Here is a 21,941-nt window from a genome sequence, read left to right as displayed (position 1 = left end):
ATATTAGAAGTCACCTAGTATGATGGTGTTTGGTGATACATTTATCCCCTCTAGTGTTTTCAGGAAGGCCATGTGAGGTTCCTGAGTTTGTGAGGTGGCCTGTAACATGCTACAATTTGCAGAGCAGTCTTGCCTATGGTTAATTGCACATGGATGGTCTCCGATGCATCGTCCAGTCTTGAGGTGTGGGTGTCTTTGATGAATATGGATACCCCCTCTTTGGTATTGTCCGGATTTTATGATAAGAGGTAAAACCTGATAGTGCTGGGGTGCTCTCAGGAGCCTTGAACCAGGTTTCTGTCACTGCACAGACATCGATGTTCTCCATACTGAGAAGTCTTGGAGTTACTATATTTAAGTATAGGGGGAATGATGTTCCCTCACATAGAGGGTGCATCCCCCTGAAAAATGCTTTTGAGATAGTGCCCTCCCAAATCCTGTCAGGTGGGATGAGTAGCCTTCGTATGAGTGCAAATTCACTCCTGGGGTGGCAACGACCTCCTTCCTGGACAAAGGAAGTCAGTATTAGCTACCACAGACCCTGACCTCTGCAAACTTCTCTCACCTAACCACTGACAAGTGGGGCAACTCGGGATAAATATAGCTAGGTTTGTTAGCCAAGTAACCTTCTATGAACCTATGAGCCACACCCAAAACCTGCATGAACAGGGAAGCTGAAGTCTCTGTTTTAGTATCAGCATTATATTGAAACCCATGTTTAAGTGTGCACAGAGTGGAACTGACAAGGGTGGTAGCTTCATCAGGTGAACATTCTAAATACAGGAGTGTTACACAATGTTGCCTGGTCACAGTAATGAACTGTGTGCACAGAGTGGAACTGACAAGGGTGGGAGCTTCATCAGGTGAACATTCTAAATACAGGAGATCAGGTGAACATTCTAAATACAGGAGATCAGGTGAACATTCTAAATACAGGAGTATTACACAATGTTGCCTGGTCACAGTAATGAACTGTGTGCACAGAGTGGAACTGACAAGGGTGGTAGCTTCATCAGGTGAACATTCTAAATACAGGAGTGTTACACAATGTTGCCTGGTCACAGTAATGAACTGTGTGCACAGAGTGGAACTGACAAGGGTGGAGCTTCTAAATACAGGGATCAGGTGAACATTCTAAATACAGGAGTGTTACACAATGTTGCCTGGTCACAGTAATGAACTGTGTGCACAGAGTGGAACTGACAAGGGTGGGAGCTTCATCAGGTGAACATTCTAAATACAGGAGATCAGGTGAACATTCTAAATACAGGAGATCAGGTGAACATTCTAAATACAGGAGATCAGGTGAACATTCTAAATACAGGAGATCAGGTGAACATTCTAAATACAGGAGATCAGGTGAACATTCTAAATACAGGAGGGTTACACAATGTTGCCTGGTCACAGTAATGAACTTACTACTTTGCAAAACTCATAGCTCCATATTCAGGTGACTGCATAAACCACTCCTTCACACCTTCGTCCTGCCAAAGAGGTTTAGCATGTTCAAAAAAATCCTGCAAGACAAGAAAAAAGCAATAATTCCATTAATAATATTTATGTAAGCAAGGCCTCAAACAATACCCATAGCCTAACTGATGTCACTCTGATAGCCTTACATTAATTAACAAATAAAATAATTTGATTACTGCTGTTCTTATGATAAACTAATTAATGTTTTTTATTACATCGGAGGGGCATACAAGAAGATTGATGATCATGACCAGTTTCAAAGAACAACTGAGAAGATAAGACCCCCTCCCACCTCCAATACCAGGCATCTAGTTACAAATGAATTGGTGGGTATTACTTAGCTGAAAACCTAGCCTGACGTTATGCTAAGTTTGATAAATAGGGTGCATGTGTGTGTGTGTGTGTGTGTGTGTGTGTGTGTGTGTGTGTGTGTGTGTGTGTGTGTGTGTGTATACACGCGCTTGTGTAATGTGTTCAATCAACCCTATTTTTTACATCACATTGCTGCCACGGAACACATCACACTGCTGTCATGGAACACATCAAACTACTGTCACAAAACACATCACACTGGTGCAGTGGAACACATCACACTACTGCCATGGAACACATCACACTACGGCCATGGAACACATCACACTACTGCCATAGAATACATCACACTGCTGTCATGGAACACACAACTGCAGTGTCATATCATATCTTTAATTCAACACATCACACTACGCCATGGAACATGGAACACATCAAATTACTGTCATGAAATGCATTACACTAATTTCATGGTAGACATCACCCTACTCAAACATCACACTACTGCCACGGAACACATCACACTACTGTCACAAAACACATCACATTACTGTTACAAAACACATCAAACTACTGTCACAAAACACATCACACTGCTGCCATGGAACACATCACACTGCTGTCATGGAACACATCACACTACTGTCACAAAACACATCACACTACTGCCATGGAACACATCACACTACTTTCATGAAAGATATCACCATCACCCTACTCTCAAACATCATATTTTTTTACTGCTGCAACACTTTTCTGCTTTACCTTTCATTGATTTTCCTGCTTAAGAAACCTTGTTTTGCCCTCACAATTTCTCAGCAAAATACCTAAAACCTCTTCTGTAAAGTTATCTTTTCTGTATCCTCTAAGTGATGACTTATGTGGTTCTGCTTCCTGTGCATTTTTCACATGAGAAGATTTGTTCATTGTATTCTTCTTATCTTGGTTGTACTGTACACTAATCTGTTGTCCTGGTGTAAGCCTTGTCTTAGCTGTTCCGTGGTATACATTTCCAGGTCCTCTACATGCAGCTTTCTTAATCACACATGACTGCCTAGTTTTGAGGCCTTGCCTTTTTCTTTCCCCTCGTCATGATGGACCTGGGCAGCTTTTACTGCCCAGCCTAGTTTCTCTTCCATGGTTACTGACTGGATGATTTCTACTGTGACCTAAGCAACTGTTAGCTCAGTCTGATGAGCAGTCCACTCCTTGTGTTCACTACACCTTTCTGCCCACTCTCCAACCCTTTTCTGACCACTTTTTCTTTTGCATTTGGAAGATCTTTCTATTTCAATTCTAATAGTTTTCATTAAAGATTGCACCTGCTGTCTTAAAGGCATGTCCTCTAGTTATGCTATCATTTACATTCCTTAATATTAAAGGATTAATTATTTGTCTTTAAGGAGGCACTGTTGCAGAACACATCACACTACTGCCATGGAACACATCACACTACTGCCATGGAACACATCACACTACGGCCATGGAATACATCACACTACGGCCATGGAACACACCACACTACTGCCACAGAATACATCACACTGCTGTCATGCACCGCTGTCATGGATCACAAAACACACCACACTACTGCCACAGAATACATCACACTGCTGTCATGGAACACATCACACTATGGCCATGGAACACATCACACTACTGCCATAGAATACATCACACTGCTGTCATGGAACACATCAAACATCACAGTACTGTCATGGAGCACATCACACCACTTCACAAAACACATCACACTACTGTCACAAAACACATCACACTACTGTCACAAAACACATCACACTTCTGTCACAAACTTTAACTTTGTTATTACCGTTATGTTCATTGGAGCTTTTCTCCCTGGGCCTCTACTGAAAATGGACATATATCCAGTTAGACTAGCCTGATCAACAAATGTAAAATAAAATAAATAAATACTACTGTCACAAAACACATCACACTACTGTCATGGAACACATCACACTACTGCCACAGAACACAGCACACTACTGCCACAGAACACATCACAATTCTGTCACAAAACACATCACACTACTGCCATAGAATACATCACACTACTGTCAAAAAACACATCACACGTCTGTCACAAAACACATCACACTACTGCCATAGAATACATCACACTACTGTCACAAAACACATTACACTACTGTCACAAAACACATCACACTGCCGCCATGGAACACATAACACTACTCTTATGGAGCACATCACACCACTTCACAAAACACATCACACTACTGCCACAAAACACATCACACTGCTGCCATGGAACACATCACACTGCTGTCACAAAACACATCACACTGCTGTCACAAAACACATCACACTGGTGCAGTGGAACACATCACACTACTGCCATGGAACACATCACATCACACTACGGCCATGGAACACATCACACTACTGCCATAGAATACATCACACTGCTGTCATGGAACACATCAAATTACTGTCATGAAACGCATTACACTAATTTCATGGTAGACATCACCCTACTCAAACATCACACTGCTGCCATGGAACACATCACACTACTCTCATGGAGCACATCACACCACTTCACAAAACACATCACACTGCTGCCATGGAACACATCACACTGCTGCCATGGAACACATCACACTACTGTCACAAAACATATCACACTACTGCCATGGAACACATCATGCTACTTTCATGAAAGATATCACCATCACCCTACTCTCAAACATCACACTGCTCTCTTGGAGCACATCACACTATCTGGCATTTCATGCACGTCTAATATAAAGTAACAATAATTACTGGTCATGCAGCAAATGTATACTAGAAACATGCTACAATGTTTCCATGGTTATTGTCCCTTACTTTTTTCTCCTTTTTTCTAAGTATAAATATTGTAACTTGATTAATCCATCTGTATTATATGCTGCTCTGAATTTATTGCATTTTATCCAAATTTGTCTGTATGACCACCTCGCTGGTGGCCTAGACAGATACAGCCCTGACTTTGGCCCAGACGACCTGAGTTTGATTAGTGTCTCAGCTGCATGATGGTGAGTTACAGAGGATGGACATGCCTGTTCTGGGACAGGTTGGGTGCATGCTTGGCATTACTCTAGTAGAACTCTGGTGGGGATTAGAACTCAGAGAAATGACCCCAGGCTGGGTAGGTGAGAGGACAGATAAGATGTGACTTCCCTATAGGCTTGTGGCAGTGATATGCACTCAAGTTACCCTGCCCCACCCTATGGTGATGTCAGCATATTAGGGAAGAGGACTTAGGGATATATAAAAAAAAGCCTGCAAGCCACACAGTACGACTTCACATTCTACCCCCTTCCACTCTCAGCAGCTTGGCACTTCTTACCCCTAAAGAATCTGCCCATAGAGACTGGGCACCCCAGCAGGGAGATCTTTCCAGCATGGATTATAGTGGGAGGATGCCAGGATTGAAGAAACCAAGACAAGGAGCAATGCAGGTGAGCACAGATGAAGGCTGAAGTCATTAGTGGCAGTCAAAAAAGAAAAGCAAAAAAAATTCTGTAATGGTCTGTTGCTATGTATATAAAACTACTTCTTAATTAACAAACCTTTTTCTCAAGGTAACACAAAATATTTGTACAATACTCTATAATTATCAGTTTACTTTGCTTTTTTCCTGACTGAGCCTGAACATGGTCCATGGGGATCAGATCAGTATTCACCTTAGTAAACAAAATGTAAGTACAATAGATAAAAATAAAAGCATAAAGCTGTTATCAAGCGTTGCTTGTCATTTCCCATTAAAGATGAACAGCCGGGGTAGTTCATTTACATAGAAACACATCAGGATGGATAGCAGCGTTACAAAATATAAACAAACTGATTAACTGACAGACTACACAAACATGCATATTTACATCTCAACAGCTTATTACAAAATGGCAGTCAGGCTCGCACATGCTCCGTATTTATGCACTTGTGCAAGTCCTTGGATAGCTTCTTAAAGGTATACACACATACTGATCTACATCCTCCTCTTTAATGAATTGCCCACAATATAATGACATTTGAAAAGAAACATGCAGTTGTACAGACAATAAGAAATACAGACAGCATTCATGTCCAAGTTGCAGTGTATCTGGAGCATGGTCTGTAAATGCAACCTGATCTAGTGATACAGCAGTCAGAACTGGGTTTAGGAACAGGGACAGTCATTAGTGTGAAACTTGCTTCAGGAGTTTTGGGATTCTTCTCAGGGACAGGGGTATTTACTGGAACGTCCCCTGGAAGTGGAACGCTGGATAAATCACACTGAGATATACAGTCTTTCTCACAGTATGATACTGCAAAACAGGCTCGGACACCAGGATCAAATGTTTCTGATTCCTCCTAAATTCTGCTCCTTGCGACTCTACAATGTACGATTTCGGCTCTGGACATACACCTTTCACGACACAAATCCGATCAAAACTTTTGGACGTCTGCATCCTATCTCCCCTTCTTATAATGGATCGAGTGGGTTGCTGGTCTTATCAAAATACGACTTCTGAGATAAGTGCTTAATTAGCAGATGGCCTTTCCCTGATCTGTTGTTCTTGACACATGGCACCAATAATAAACTGCTAATTGGTAGTGTGGTTCTGGTTTGTCTCGACAGAAGTCTCTGTGTAGGTGAACCAAGATGTTTATCACAAGGAACATTTCTGAGATTCAAAAGATTCAAGAAAACATCACTATTGTCTCATTTCGACTTCTCTAGTAATTGTTTTGCACTTTGAACTGTACATTCTGCCAAACCATTTGACTGCGGGTACTCATGGCTACTCGTGACACGACTAAGTCTCACACTTCAGCCGATCTTTTCATCTATTGGCTTGTAAACTGTGTGCCACGGCCAGAAATAACTTTGTGTGGACTCAGCCATGGTAGTGCAGGAATCTGGTTTAGCTGAAGTGGTTCTTTCTGTTGATGTGGCTTAGTACTATTACATACAGAATAAGATAAAAGTACTCTCTCAATATCCTGTGACCTAGAAGGCCAAAATACTGGTTCTCTCTGCCTTCTTTTGGTAGAATCAGTTCCTGGGTGGCCACGATGCAAAATAGTAATATACTCTTGTTGCAAGGACTTTGGAACAAGTCACTTTTGGACCTTTCATGATGATACCATTGTCAGACAAAATCTCATCTCTGTAAGGAAAATAAGGCTGCAGGTCTCCTGGTAAACAAGACTGCTTAGAAGGCCATCCTTGACTGATAAAGTGATTGAGCTTCTGAAGAACTGGATCTGACGCTATATGAATTTTTAAGCTCATCAAGATGTGTAGAAGAAAAATCTCTCACTTCCATGCCTTCAAAATCAAGTTTCTCATTTTCATGATGTTCTGTGGTATTTCTGGGTAAACTGGATAATGTATCAGCAAGATAAATAAGTTTGCCTTTTGTGTAGACAAGACTGAAATTATACTTTGCAATTTCAACATCATGCTTTGCCATCTGGCTGGAGCTGTATGCATAAGCTTTCTCAAAATAGTGACTAGAGGCTGTGATCTGTTTCGATCTGGACAGGTCTACCATAAATATAATCAGGGAACTTCAAACATGCAAACACAATTTCCAAAAGTTCTTTATCTGCGCATAATCCATTTCAGTTTGCGTTAGAGTTCTGGATGGACTAGCTACTGGTCTACCCTCTTGAAGAATGACTGCACCAAGACCAAACTTCGAAGCACACAAGAAAGAGTAACTGGTTTGTGAACATTTTATTTTATTTTATTTTACATTTGTTTACCGGGCTGGTCCAGCTGGAAACATGTTCATTTTCAACAGAGGCCTGGGGACAAACGCTCCAAACACAAACATTAATATCAGAATTTACAAATTTAGTTAATTGAGAAAAAAATATAATATATTAGCATTAGCATGTTCTTACAGAAGCAACAATTAGAAATTAATTACAGACTAGGCGTATACAAATCACGCATGACAGCAGAAAATTTTAGTAAAGATTTGTATGAAGGAGAATTGAAGGTACTAGTAGCAAACTGAAAGCTAGTCAGGGTTAGTGCAGGGGCAGAGCCAGTGAGTTATGAGGCGAGTTATGAGTTGGGATTTGAAACAGGGAAGAGAAGAGATAGCAGTGAGATTGTCAGGAAGAGAGTTTCAGGCTTCACCTATTGTGTTTGAGAACAAGGATTTGCCTGCCAAGTTACTGGATTTGCAAGTTGATATAAGAAGTTTGTTAGAAGAATGTAGGCTTTTGAAGTTGCAGTAAGGAGTGATAAGGGAGGTGAGTATAAGGGTGTTAGTAGGTTTGTACAGGATTTTATGGGCTAAGGAGAGCTGATGGTATAAGATCAGATTTTGCAGCTCAAGACATCCAAATTGCTTTAAGTTTATGCAGTGGTGGGTTCTACAAGTACAGCCAGAGGCAAATCTGGCAATACTGTTATATGCCACAGCCAGTTTGCCGAGGTTAGATTTGGACAGGTATGTGTAAATAGGGGGGGCATAAAGGAGGGAAGAAATCAGATGGGTATGGGCAATGGAAGTTCTGGCAAGTGGAGTAAAGAATGGGTTAATTCTATACAGGGAGCCTAGTTTTCTGTTAACTAATTTTATGGTGTTGTTGATGTGATAGTCAAAGTATAGGTTATTGTCTATCTCTACTTCGAGGAGCCTGGTAGTGGGGTCAGGTGATATGTTAGTGCCATTACTAGACAAGACAGAGAAGTTGAGAGGAGAGAATTTTCGGGTGGGGGAGAACAGTAACAGTTTGGTTTTCTTGGGGTTTAGGATTAAGCATTGTTTTAAGAACCAGGTTTCAACAGTTTGGAAAGTCTGTTGGGTGAAAGAGTTCAGTTCGGAAGGGGAAGAAGCAGAACAAATCAAAGTAGAATCATCGGCATATTGTATACAGGTTTCAGAGGAAATACTGGTATGAAGATCATTAATAAGAATAGAAAATAGAAGGGCGCCAAGTACAGAACCTTGTGGGACTCCGAGGGTGATGGGCAGGTGGTTGGATAAGTTACTGTGCCAGAGCACTGCCTGTTGTCTGTTATGAAGATAGGAGTGGAGCCACATTATAGCTCTTGAGTCTAGTGAGAATGTTTTAAGTAAATTTAACAGTATCTGGTGACTGACCATATTGAAGGCTTTGGATAGGTCAATAAAGAGAGCAGAGGTAAGGATATTATTATTTCGATTTTTGTTGATACAATCAGTAAAGGAAAGGAGGGCTGAAGTGGTGCTGTGGAAAGGTCTGAAGCCATGTTGACAGTCAGCAAGTAGGTTATTTAACAGGTGATTAAAAAGTTGTTTTTGGATGCATTTTTCCATGATTTTAGCTGGGGGGGGAGTAGGGCTATGGGTCGGTAGTTTGAGAGTTTAGCATCACAGTGTCTGAGAGTTGGTGGACTGGCAGTTCTCTGTTTTAGGACATCAAATGCTCTATGGTGTTGTTCTAACCATATCCAGGATACATCTTTGCATGTCAGCTCTCTAAGCAGTGCTTAAAGTTGGCTTAAGTCTGGGAATGTACTTGCCTAGTTAACCATGAAAACACTGTAGGGCTCAAACATTTTCTGGAGCTGGCATCTTGAGAATTGCTGTCTGCTTTGAAGGACCTGGCCGTAAACCTAAACTGGTAAATAAATGAACAACGTAAGTAACTTCTCATAGCCTGAACTTGCACTTCTGAGGATTCAGCTTAGGAGTCTCTTCACATGCTCTTTCCAGAACTTTCTTGAGGTTTCTGTCATCTTTGGCTTCACCATTGCCTCCTACTGGAATATTATCTACTATAATAGCACATGGATAGCCAGAAAAAATTTTTTCCACTGCACGCTGGAAGACTTCACTGGCAGAATTTATCCCAAATGACATTCTCAAAAATCTGTACCTGCCAAATGGAGTACTGAAAGTGGTTAGCAATGAAGATTTTCAATCAAGCAAAATTTGTCAAAATGAACTCTTTGCATCCAAGACAGAAACAAAACAGTGGCATTTGGCATAAGAACAATGACTTCTTCGACTGTACGCATTGGATGATGAGGTCTTTTAGTTCTTTGTTCAAATCCTGAGGATAAATACATATTCTGATATCATCTGAACTCCTTGAAGGCTTGTGTGTTGAGCCGAGACATTACAGCTGAGCTATAAGTTTTTACAGTCCTTTTTAATAAATTATTGGTTGATTCACTGGCTGGTTGTTCTTCTTTCTGCATTGGTGGTTTTATTACATATTCTGATATCATCTGAACTTTTCTTATGAGCAATGACCATGGAAGATACCCATTCAGTTGGTTCTTCAACTGGAAAAATTACACCCTGCTGTACCATTTTATCTAGCTCAGCCTTGACTCTGTTCTGCATAGCTACTGGAACATTCTGGGATGGCCTGACAACTGGACTGACTTCAGGGTCTAACTTCATGGAGTAAACAACTGGGTGTTTGTCTAGTTTGTCTTTGAAAAGATCAGCATAGGTAGAAAAAATAGACTGGGTGAAATTAGAACAGTTGTCTTTCAAGCTTACATGGTGGACTTCCTTGTTAAATGAAAGCAGTCCCATTTTCAAACTGTCTCTAAGGCCTAATAATGACTGTATGTGCCTTTTGACAACGTAAAATTGCAAGTCATAATGGTTCCCAGCAGAGTAACATGAAAGCACTACTGAACCTTCAGTTTGAATTTCTTCACCACCATAAGCAACAAGCTTCACACACTTTGCAAATCAAGCTTCGCACTAGCACATACTCTAGCAAATGTTTCTGCTGATATAACACTGCACTTTGAACCTGTGTCAACTTTGAGCTCTATAGGTTTTCCATTTATCCGAACAGTACAAAATATTTTATTCTTTGCCCGCAAATCTACTACACTGACTGTTTCATTAAGCACAGACACACCATCAACATAAAAATTAGGGTCACAACTTAGTAATTGATCGACATGTCTCTTTGAATGTTCTCTTTTAATAAAATAATGTCCCTTATTTGATTTACAAAACCTTTGGAAATGATTCCACTTGTTGCATTTGTGGCACTGTTGACCAAAAGCTAAGCATTTTTCTCTTTTGGGTTCATGATTTGCACCACAATTACAACTGCTGACTATGAAACTGGCTATAGGCACGTGCTTTGAGTTTACTGCCTCATTCTTATGCTTCACTGAGACTGTGCAGTTTCCAGAGTGTGCCTTAGAATGTGCCATAAAGCTACGGGGTTTCCCCAGTGACTGTTACAGGGCTTACAGTTGCTGCTATGTACTTGGGCCTGTTTTACTATCAACATGAGCACTAGAAGATACTGCAAGCATGCATTTCTCATTTGTAAGCATATTTGTGTGCTTTTCTGTGCGCTCATATATCTGACAAATTTCAATAGCCTTATTAAAAGTGAAATCACTGTCATGAAGCAAAATCTGTCTCACTGCATCATTCTTAATATGACACACAAGTCTGTCTTTTATCAACTCATCCCTTAAATCAAATCTGCACATTTTAGCTTTGTTTCTCAAGTCAGTTATATATGCTGCAAAAGTTTCACCAGGCTTTTGATCTCTTGTGTAAAATAAATGCCTTTCCTTTGCAATATTTGTTTGGGGGTTGCGCATTTTTCTAAATTTATATTTTAAGCAGTCGAGATCTTCCCTTGACTCAGCCGGTATCACTATATAATGGATTTCCCCCTCCCCTGCAAACACAGCAGGTGCATACACAAACGAATGCTCTCTTTCTATGACTTCTGAACCAGCTAAATTAAGCAAAATAAATGCCTTTGCATGGTCATCTTTATCAGAAAATGCAGCTTGTATGAAAATATAATACTTAAACATTCCAGTTCTCTGCAATATTATTGTTATAGACAAATGGAGCTGGTTTTCGAAATCCATCAGCAGGGCCAACAAACTATGCCCAAACACACTGAAAATGACCCTTGTAATTATGTACAAACATGCACACACAGCCAGTACTTGTAATAACATTCAAATGCACAATAAACTCTTTGAAATACTGTACTTTGTGAAATAACTGCACCGTAATACTACACAAGCTTGCAAACTTCGGATATCTTAAATGGCTTTAAGTAATGTGACAAAAATACGTGCTATGAGCTACTTCAAAAAATTCAGCCATTTTCCTTATTTTATTCATTTTATGGGATTCAGACTTTAAAACCTTTTCCGTAGTTATTCAAATATTTTTATCAGTATGTCACAGTTTCAGACATTTCATTTAACTAGAAATTTGTTTACAGTGTTCTGAGTGCTTTGTTTTGTATTTTGTGAATAAGAAATCATTTAAGCAAGCTTTGATACCCGAAATATGTTTCTGACCTATTTTTGCAAATTAAACATGCAGTGGGGATGATCCACTCCTCTATATTCCTCCACCTTTAACTGAGTACCTTCTCAGTCCTGAATCTGGATTTCTGGGTCCCTTTCTGACACCATGTCACTCGTCTTTTTCCCATTAAAGAGGAACAGGCTGGGTAGTTTGTTTATATGCTTTATTATATAAAAACACATCAGGATGAACAGCAGCAGTCCAAAATATAAACAGACTGATTGACAAACTACACAGACATGCATGCTTACATCTCAGCAGCTTACTACAAAATGGCAGTCAGGCTCACACATGCTCAGTATTTATACACTTGTGCAAGCCCCTAGAAAGCTTCTTAAAGGTATACACACATACTGATCTACACTTATGTCTACAAATACAGTCACAAAAACATTAATTAAAGTGACTTTGTTACAACAAAAAACGTGTCCCATCCCATCTGCTATAACATCTCAAGAAGCATAGCCTACTCTTTCACAAGCAATGTGGTCTGAAACTAGGATTTAGCACTATTACTTTACTGCTAAATTTTAACCAATTACCTCAGACAACATTTAAATGAAAACTAGTGTATGGAAGCCATTTTATTTAACCTGTCAAAAGCTTTTAATGTGGCCAAGCACATTACTTACACCACAGTTATGTAAACTATAACTGATCATTCAAACAATAATGTGGATTTTTCTAGCTACCTTATACATCACACACAAGCAATTAGATGATATAACCAAATTTCTCCATTCCCAAACAATCCAACCTGGTGTAGCTCAGGCAGGGATCAGTCCTGGTATCCATAGTATCTACAAATTTTATTAACAGAATCCCTGAGCCACTCCACTCTGTCTCTGCTATTCGGTCTACAGATGATACAATACTTTGCAACAACTCTGAATCTCTATGATGGATTAATAACTCACCCCAAAGTACCTTTAATTTCACACAAAATTGGACTGAGGACTCTGGACTTAAACTCAACTCTAAAAAAATGGCAAAATATAATCTCTTCTATCAAGGCCTCACTCCATTGGCTGGTTCAACAATACTCAGCATTAGAGATAAAGACATACCACCCTTCCAAAAAGGTACTAAATTTCAAATTACTTGGAGTCAGATTTGACCCTGTGGTAAAGTCTGACAACTGCATCTCTATGGTCATGTACTAATGTAACTGAAAACATAGTTCTTTGTATTGAGTCCACCATTTCTCACACCACAAGTCAGACTTGCAGAAGGTACAGAATTTCTACTTGTATATTTTTTTCTACTGAACTTCTGTTCTCACCAAACTAAATTTATACTCACATTTCCATATTCAAGTCTAGTCAACTACCCAGAATCCATCACTCATTTAACCTCAGGTGCAGCATCTGACTAGAAACTGAAAACAAGATGGCCTTCTCTGCCTTAAAAATGGCTCAGGCCATACTTCAACATCCTAAAAATGTCTTCCTTTTTAATATTTATTACAACAGTATACTCCAAATCACTTCCTCAGATCCTCAAATATATGTCTGATTAATCCTATTCTAACTAATAACCTGCATGGGAAGTTTCAGTTCTCAGTAAGACTTTCCAGAACACAGACTAGACTACCCTTCCCCAGAAGAACTAACATTAACCTCAGATCTTTCAAAACAGCTTTATATAAGCTTCTGTCAATACTGGGTCTGTAACCGTCATCCCCATAAGATTCATTTGCACTTTCATGAAATGCATTTGTATATTTTTTCCTTTCCTATGTGATTTTTGTGCCAGACTAGAGTCAAGCTCAACAGGGTCTTCTTTCCCCGCTGATTCTGCCAAGCCCGTTCCCTTGTCTGTGGTTTTGCTAGATAGTAGGCAGGGACAGTGGGAACCTGGTTCATCCATTGATGTGGTCACTAGTTAGATAATGAGGCATTTGGCTACCTTAAGAGACTCATAGTTACTCCTGCTATTTACCCGCGAGTCATTGAATTTCATCACTGACATTCAGAGTTTATCTTACTGGCTATTGACAGAAGAAACTGGGAAGGCCCTCCCTTTACACTGTTTACTGTCAAGCCCCCCCCCCCACAAGCCCTACCCGTTTGTTCCCTCATTGTGGGTACTGTACAGTAAGCATTAGAGCTGGCCATCAGCAGGCAGCCTCAGTGGTGATTATGCTCTTGCTAGCATCCCAGTATAGAGGGAATATTTATTTAGGTCTAACCCTTTTCCCTGGACAGGGTGATAGATAACCCCCATCACACTGGGACAACCAGAATACTCTCTCTGATGCAAGTGCACACACCAGTAACTCATGCATTCAGAGAAGTACATGTTAAGTAGATTTGTAATTGCACTTACCATTTAAATCCATTTTGTGCGTTTTTTTTTTCCTTTATCTTAAGTTAAAGTTATTAATTTAATACATTTTTATAGTCTGCATTGCCTTTTGATTTCACTGCTCGGGCTAGGTGTTTCTCTGAGTTTGCTGTAGCCAATCAACCCAGGCCCCCTCCCCCCAGTATTTGAAATCACACAAGCACTCTACCATCTAGTTATTGAAACTGCTGAAAGCTGATAACAAAACCATTCAGACTACAGTTTTGCATTCAGAGAAGTACATTTAGAATTGCATTTATCATTTTAATCAGTTTTGTTTCTTTTTTGCTGTTTATCTGAAGTTAAAGCTATCAATGTAAGGCATGTTTATAGTATGTGTTGCTTTTTGATTTCTGTGCTAATCTTGGTGTTTTTCCTTCTCGCCCCCCTATTTCCATTCTGCTTTTATACTTGGAGGTTTTTGCACTGCCTCTCCCTACTGTATAATGGACCCTAGAAGCTCCTCCCAGTCTTATCCCCTCTGCTCTTCTTACTGGCTATTGACAGAAGTAACTGGGAAGGCCTTCCCCTTAGACTGTTAGTGTGCTATAAATGGTGTTGAAGTGTGTGTTTTCTTCATTACTGGCTTGTCTGTCTTTGCACCACCCTGTAATTACTTGTAGTTAGGTAGCAGATTGTTTCCGATATCTTTTCACTTTTGGCTAACTAAGGTGTGTTTTTACATTAAGACGTCTGGGACTCCAATTCAAGTGACAGCAGAAAAATAGCCTGGTCAGTCCACGTTGAAAAACACAAAAAGAGTCTTAAGTGGGATTGTTTCATGAGCCAGAGGGCTTTTTATGGACTCAGCTGGACATTAATCAGCACTTGACAGCTACCTTCCCTAAGCTTTTACATTAAAAAGTTCCAGGATCATCTATTTTGTGGCAGAAGGTGTTTTGCATTTCCTTTGAGTTAGGAGGCATCCAGGGAGCTTACAGTATAGTGATTTATTGGCCAGAGGACGCAGAAGTTAGTTTTCACTTCTTCTGTCTCCTATAAACTGGGCACATGTTCGTGGAGCTGTTCACCACTCAGTGGTGCATAGCAGTGCCCTGTATAACAGCAAACCTACAGTATAAAGCTAGTTCTTAGGACTTTAACTCATAACACAGAAAAGCTTTGTGTAGAGCTCAGCTTAGGGCAGCTAGATAGTGTCATAAAACACTAGGATCATAGATCATAGCACTATCTAACATCTAGCCTTCATCTTAGACACCACTCAGATGACACCTATAAAATCAAGACCCTAACCACAATAGCCCAACTCTAATACAGGTCCTAACAACATGGATTTGCAATTTCCTAATGTCTCTGTGTCCAGCTTAGTAGAGATGGACATCCTGAGACAATGTAGCAATTGGCTTATGTAGTCAGACAACCACTTAATCCTTAAAGAAACTAAAACAGTATGCAGAAGAAGAATATACCAAACTTCCTTAGAGGCAAAAAATCTCACTTATAAAAAAAACACAGACACACTACATCCTTCAGACATACCCCTCTCCACACATACACCTTCTTAAGCTGACGTATTTAAAAAGAAACATCTCCAAACCTCAAAGAACTCCTAAGCTATCAGACAGTAAGACCTACCCTCAGCAATCACTAAAGCACACACCAAAAGCAACACCTAACACTACAGATAAGCCTACACCCAATGATCGCCCAACAGTAAAGCCCATAAGGCAAGCAAACACTTTACCTGATATTCTTGTCATAGGGGATTCTGTTTTATGACATACAGAAACTCCTCTGACAAGGATGGAGAAGGAGAAAATAATGCTTAGTTGCCTATATGGAGCCAGGATCTGCAATATCATGCACCACTCAGGTCACTGCACCACAGGTACCAATATGATTCTGTCGTAGTCTGTGTGTGTCTAAATGATCTGAGGCCTACCTCATTGGATTATATGAAAAATTACATGATGGATCTCTCTGAATATGTGCACAGACAGGTACATACCTTGCATTGAGAAGCATTCTACCTTCAAGGACGATGTCACAGTATGAACAGAAAAGGATTGATTTTAATAACTGATTTGTTTCTGGTGTCACTCCAGGGGAATCTAATATCTAACACCATGGGAGAACATAGTTAAGAGGCCACTCTGTTTTGCCAAGGATGGTCTGCACCTGTCCCCACTAGGCTTTCTGACAATGGCTAAAATTCTATTCATCTCCTTACAGCCTTTTTTAGGCAATGTCAAATGACGAAACTACCAACATAGCAAAAAAGAAAAACAACAGAAACCCCCAAAGCAACCTTAAAATGTTACTGCTCAATGCTCAGAGCCTAAACAAGAACCCCCACACCCTACAAGCTCTCCTCACTCTGGAGAATGGAGAATGTAGACATCTGTGCTGTTGCCGAAACTTGTTTTAAAGATGCAGAAAGTACTTCAGTAGTGGAAGGCTATAGTGTCTTCCACACATTTAGACCAACAACAGCACAGATGGGCTAAAGGTAGAGGCATCTCAATCTATGTTAGCAGCAAATGCAACTGTACAATTGCAAATATAAATACAAATACATAAAGGCAGCAAATAATACTGTCATTGAAACTGTAACTCACAGTGAATGTCTAGGCATTATAACAGATGACAGTCTGAAATATGACCAGCATATACTGCATACCATTAAATCAACTCATCAGAAACTAGGCTGCTTTTATAGGATCAATGGATTCCTCTCAGATACTGCAAGAAAAACTCTAGCCACCACCTTCTTAATGCCGACTTTCTGCTATGCCTCTGCTATCCTAACAAACATAAACAATACTCAAAGAAAGAAACATGCCTCATGCTGCAATAAAATAGCTAAATTTGCCAGCAACCTTCCTCATAGGGCCCACCATTGTCTTAGCTTAAAGCAATTAAACTGGCTTGAACTACACAAATAGATAATGTATTCACAACTAACTACCGCACGCAAACTTGTTCATCATCCAAAAAAATGCCCTGCACTACATAACTTATTTATTTAACATTTCTTAACCGGGAAAGTCTGACTTACAACAAAGCCAATTTTCAGCGGAGGCCCGGGGAGAAATGCTCCAGACGCATGTCTCTGAACGATTATTACTGACATATTGTCCAGCAAGAGACCTCTGCTCTATTAACAAATTCTTATTACTGACAAAAGTCAAATAATGTGAGATTCACTCTAATCACAGTATGTTGTTAAACTCTGGAACAGTATCACCACACAAATAAAACTCTCCAACAAACTCAGTAGTTTTAAACCACTGCTTAAACGATATCTTAATCAATCCTGGTTTTGCACACTGCTGCCTGTACAATCCACTAAGATGCACATGGGCTTTCTCTTAGTGACTTCTACCTCTGTAAAATTTTAGAATGTATAAATGTTAACTGCTGTTTGTGTATAAATGTAAATATAAATGTAACTACTCTGTGTTTAACTGGAACTTAGAATAATGCAATGTAAGCAAATGGAGCTTTTCTCCCCAGGCCTTCGCTGAAAATGGGTATTACCAGTCGGACTTTCCTGATAAACAAAGACAAATAAATAAGCAAGTAAGTATGTAAATAAATACATAAATAAATAAATAAACTCTAGGTTAGTTAAACAGGATGATGCCTTGGAGTTCATCCATGGCCTCATCTCCATAGACAAGTTTCTGGTCAGCTACAGGTCACCCTCTATGACCTACGAAGCTCACATCTCTTACTTAGGCATGCTACAGCACTCACCATCCAACCAAATACCCTATTCATGGGTAACTTTAACTACCCCTCTATAGACTGGGAAATGTACACTGCCTGTAACTCACAGGCACAGAGTTACCTGGACTTTGTAAAACAAACACCCTGAAACAGACATTGCATGCTCCAGCCAGATGATCAAACATATTGGAACATTTATCAGAAGTGATTAAAGCAATTAAAGTAGGGAAAATAGGTGTACCAAGATGGGAGAGCCAGGACTTCCTATGGAGACTGGTAATATGTAAGGTACTAGTAAATGGGAATATACCATATAAAAAAGAAAGTTGAAAGAGAATGTTTATTTTTATTTTGTGGGGAGGAGGAGACAACAGAGCAGTTTTTTTGAATTTTTTTTAAAGAGTGATAAGAGACTGAGAAATATTGTGTGAAGAACATTTTTTCAGACTATTACTGACAAACAATACAGATATAAATATAATTATGTATGGATATTACAAAAATAATAAGAAATAAAGTATCAGAAAGGTGGATAAGAATTTATTTAGGTAAGGTGGGTTATTTAGAATGAAAGACTGAATGAAAATTTGTTTAATTGGAAAAATCAGATTATGGTTAAGAAAGAAGGAGCGGGGCTTAGTTTTGGAAGAATAGCAATTATGATTTTGTAAGATAAATGATAAATAGTAATAAATAGAAATGTGTGTGTGTGAGTGTGTGTGTGTGTGTGTGTGTGTGTGTGTGTGTGTGTGTGTGTGTGTGTGTGTATGTATATATATATATATATATATATATATATATATATATATATATATATATATATAGGTCCATTTTGTAATTCTGAAATACTGAAATCTCGACTTTCAGTATTCCAAAACCACAAAGCCAAAAACCCAACCACAACTCACAAACTCGAAAACACACAACCGCGAAATTCAAAATCCCATACTCATGCTACACATACAGTACACATATAAACATACACAAAACTCCCCCTCACAATCAAACAAACTAATCTAAACTACATATAAGCAGGGGGCAAGCCCCCCTGCACCCCCCTACTTATATATTCTAACTCCGAGATCGCACAAACGAAACACACATACACACACACACACATATTACAGTCCCTCAAACACACACATAACAATCACAACACACACTAAACCCTAAACCAACATACTTTCACACACAAACTTACCAAAATTAAATGCAAACATCCACATTCCATACTACCAGAAGCAGAAATTCAAAATATCTGTGCTTCGGTATTTTGAATTTTGCACTTCTGCCGGTTTTGGAAATGTGAGCATTTGGCTTTGTAAGTTTGAAATACTGCAATTCGAGATTTCAGTACTTCGAATTTACAAAGTGGACCCATATATATATATATATATATATATATATATATATATATATATATATATATATATATATATATATATATATATATATATATATATATATATGTGTGTGTGTATGTATATATATATATATATATATATATATATATATATATATATATGTGTGTGTGTGTGTGTGTGTGTGTGTGTATACCTGTAAACATGTGAAGTTTGTAAATATGTAAATGTTACGCTGTGGACCCATTTTATATATATATATATATATATATATATATATATATATATATATATATATATATATATGTGTGTGTGTGTGTGTGTGTACCTGTAAACATGTGAAGTTTGTAAATATGTAAATGTTACGCTGTGGACCCATTTTATATATATATATATATATATATATATATATATATATATATATGTGTGTGTGTGTGTGTGTGTCTGTGTGTGTGTGTGTGTGTATATATACCTGTAAACATGTGAAGTTTGTAAATATGTAAATGTTACGCTGTGGACCCCTACTCTTTTTGATAGGCAGCATAAGATCTTTTATATAACATCATAGCAGATTACTAGGCTATCGACCCAGAGGTCATTTTAAACATAGTTGTTTCATCCCAATGTAATACCATAGAAATGCCAGTTAATACCCAAGATTGCATTTAGTGATGACTGCCCATGTCCAGGAGGGTTGTGGGAGTTATTCCTGGTAAGAATTTTAATGTGCCCATCTACTCATCCTGGTTCCTCTTGCACAGTGTCATAGAGGTGCACTGCTTCACATGAATTTGTAGCCTGCTCCAAAGACATGGCAGTCACTGGGAGCTAAATCTGTCCCTGCAGCATTTCCTATTTAAGTTACATGCCATACTTAGGTCCCTGGAATGGGTATCCCTAGTCGCATTTGATTTACAGATATGCAGCAAGTCCACTAAGGTTGAGTCTTGAATTGCTCTGTAGGCCAGGCATAAGACTTCCCTAAAAACTATATACGATACAGAGTATAGTGACAGGGACTTTACTCGGTCTGTGTAAGGCACATGTTGGAGCCCCTTAATTTTCTTTGTTAGAAACCTCTGAGTTCTCTCCACTTGCTGCAGGTGCTCTGTACAGTACATGCCGATGGGGCATTATACTCAGTTATGGGCTGGATAAGTGCAGAGGGGTTATACCCTCTTTTGCTCTTGAGGAGATACCTTTACTAATCGAGTGAGCTACATAGAAAGCTGAACTACCATAAACTAATACAGATGGGACTCTGGTTTAATGTCTCATCCAAAGAACAATACACTCTGGAGTGCAGCACCCCCTTATGCTGTAACACAGTGTCAGCAATCCATCCACCCATGTAGGAGAGTGAGTCGCACCACTAACATTATATTATTGTTTATTATCCAGAATGTAAACATCCACACCATTTTATTTTTAAATTAGAAACTATTATCACCATGTAATTGCCTGCCCTGCACAAATATGCTTTGCTTTCCCTCCCAGTGGATCAGGCAGTTTAGAAGTGGCACAATGAATGTATTCCAGTTCATTCACCACATCCGTGACTTCCTTCCTCACAGAAGGCCCTGTGCAGCTGCTACCACTACAGATGTTGACTTGGACAAGAAATCAGTGTTCACACATTGAGCACCTTTCAAAAAGTGTTTGAAATTCGCATTTGTCAAATAAGAACATATGATACATTACTAAGACAGTAAGAAATAAAGATCGCTTCTTTGGGTTAATGATTTTTATGTAAGCACCTGTACAGAATGATGTAATAAGGAGTGTTAGTGTGAAAACTTGTGACAACTGATGATACATGTTTTTGGTTTCTTTAAGCCAAGTGGTTTATTTGTGACTCTTACCTTACTGATCCACTTGACCTGTCTGATATTCTATTAGATATTATGCCATATCATTTGACAGATGACCTACTGAAAAAAATCATCTAAATGCTTAGAATTGATACAACAAAGCACACAAGCAGAACAAATTGGCAATAAACTGTAAGCCTGAAAAAAACTTTTGACATGATGTTTTTGCTTCTTTTAAAAGGAATACCATAGACACCTATTAATAAAAGATATCAAACATGCATGCATGCAAATACATAATTTAGTGGTTACTTACAGCGGACAAAGTACTCCACTGATCTTTGCGGGATTCAATGTACTCCACATGGCACTGTGTTTCTGGCTCAGTCATTTCAACTAGTGGATCTTCTTGACTCAGCTTGGATATAATACACTTTGGGAACAGAAGCAAAGGAATATTAACTGCACTGCCAGTGTCAGATGATTAAAGCCCATGTTACTGATATAGGTTCATAGGTGTGTACTACGCTAACAGCCCTGGAACCTTTACAAACCTAGCCCATAGAAGTGCCCTGGCATCATGCTGCCTGACGTTCAAGTAATAAGGCCTG

At 39.1% G+C, this 21,941-nt stretch overlaps 1 protein-coding gene across 1 annotated transcript in view; it reads right to left on the bottom strand.

Moving 5' to 3' along the window:
• LOC122810163 (guanine nucleotide-binding protein G(s) subunit alpha-like) overlaps positions 1 to 21,941 on the bottom strand; it is a 290,898-nt gene that overhangs the window by 129,619 nt on the left and 139,338 nt on the right. Inside the window, exons 4-5 of the mRNA XM_044081640.1 lie at positions 21,647 to 21,763; positions 1,420 to 1,517 (exon numbers count right to left, since the gene is read on the bottom strand). Coding sequence (XP_043937575.1) covers positions 1,420 to 1,517; positions 21,647 to 21,763 — 215 coding nt within the window. The remainder of the gene's footprint in view (positions 1 to 1,419; positions 1,518 to 21,646; positions 21,764 to 21,941) is intronic.

This window comes from Protopterus annectens, chromosome 8.part1, assembly GCF_019279795.1.
Source record: "Protopterus annectens isolate FY-2018-M chromosome 8.part1, PAN1.0, whole genome shotgun sequence".
NCBI lineage: Eukaryota > Metazoa > Chordata > Ceratodontiformes > Protopteridae > Protopterus > Protopterus annectens.
The sequence above is the reverse complement of the archived record's forward strand: the minus strand, read 5'-3'. Positions and strand labels throughout refer to the sequence as shown.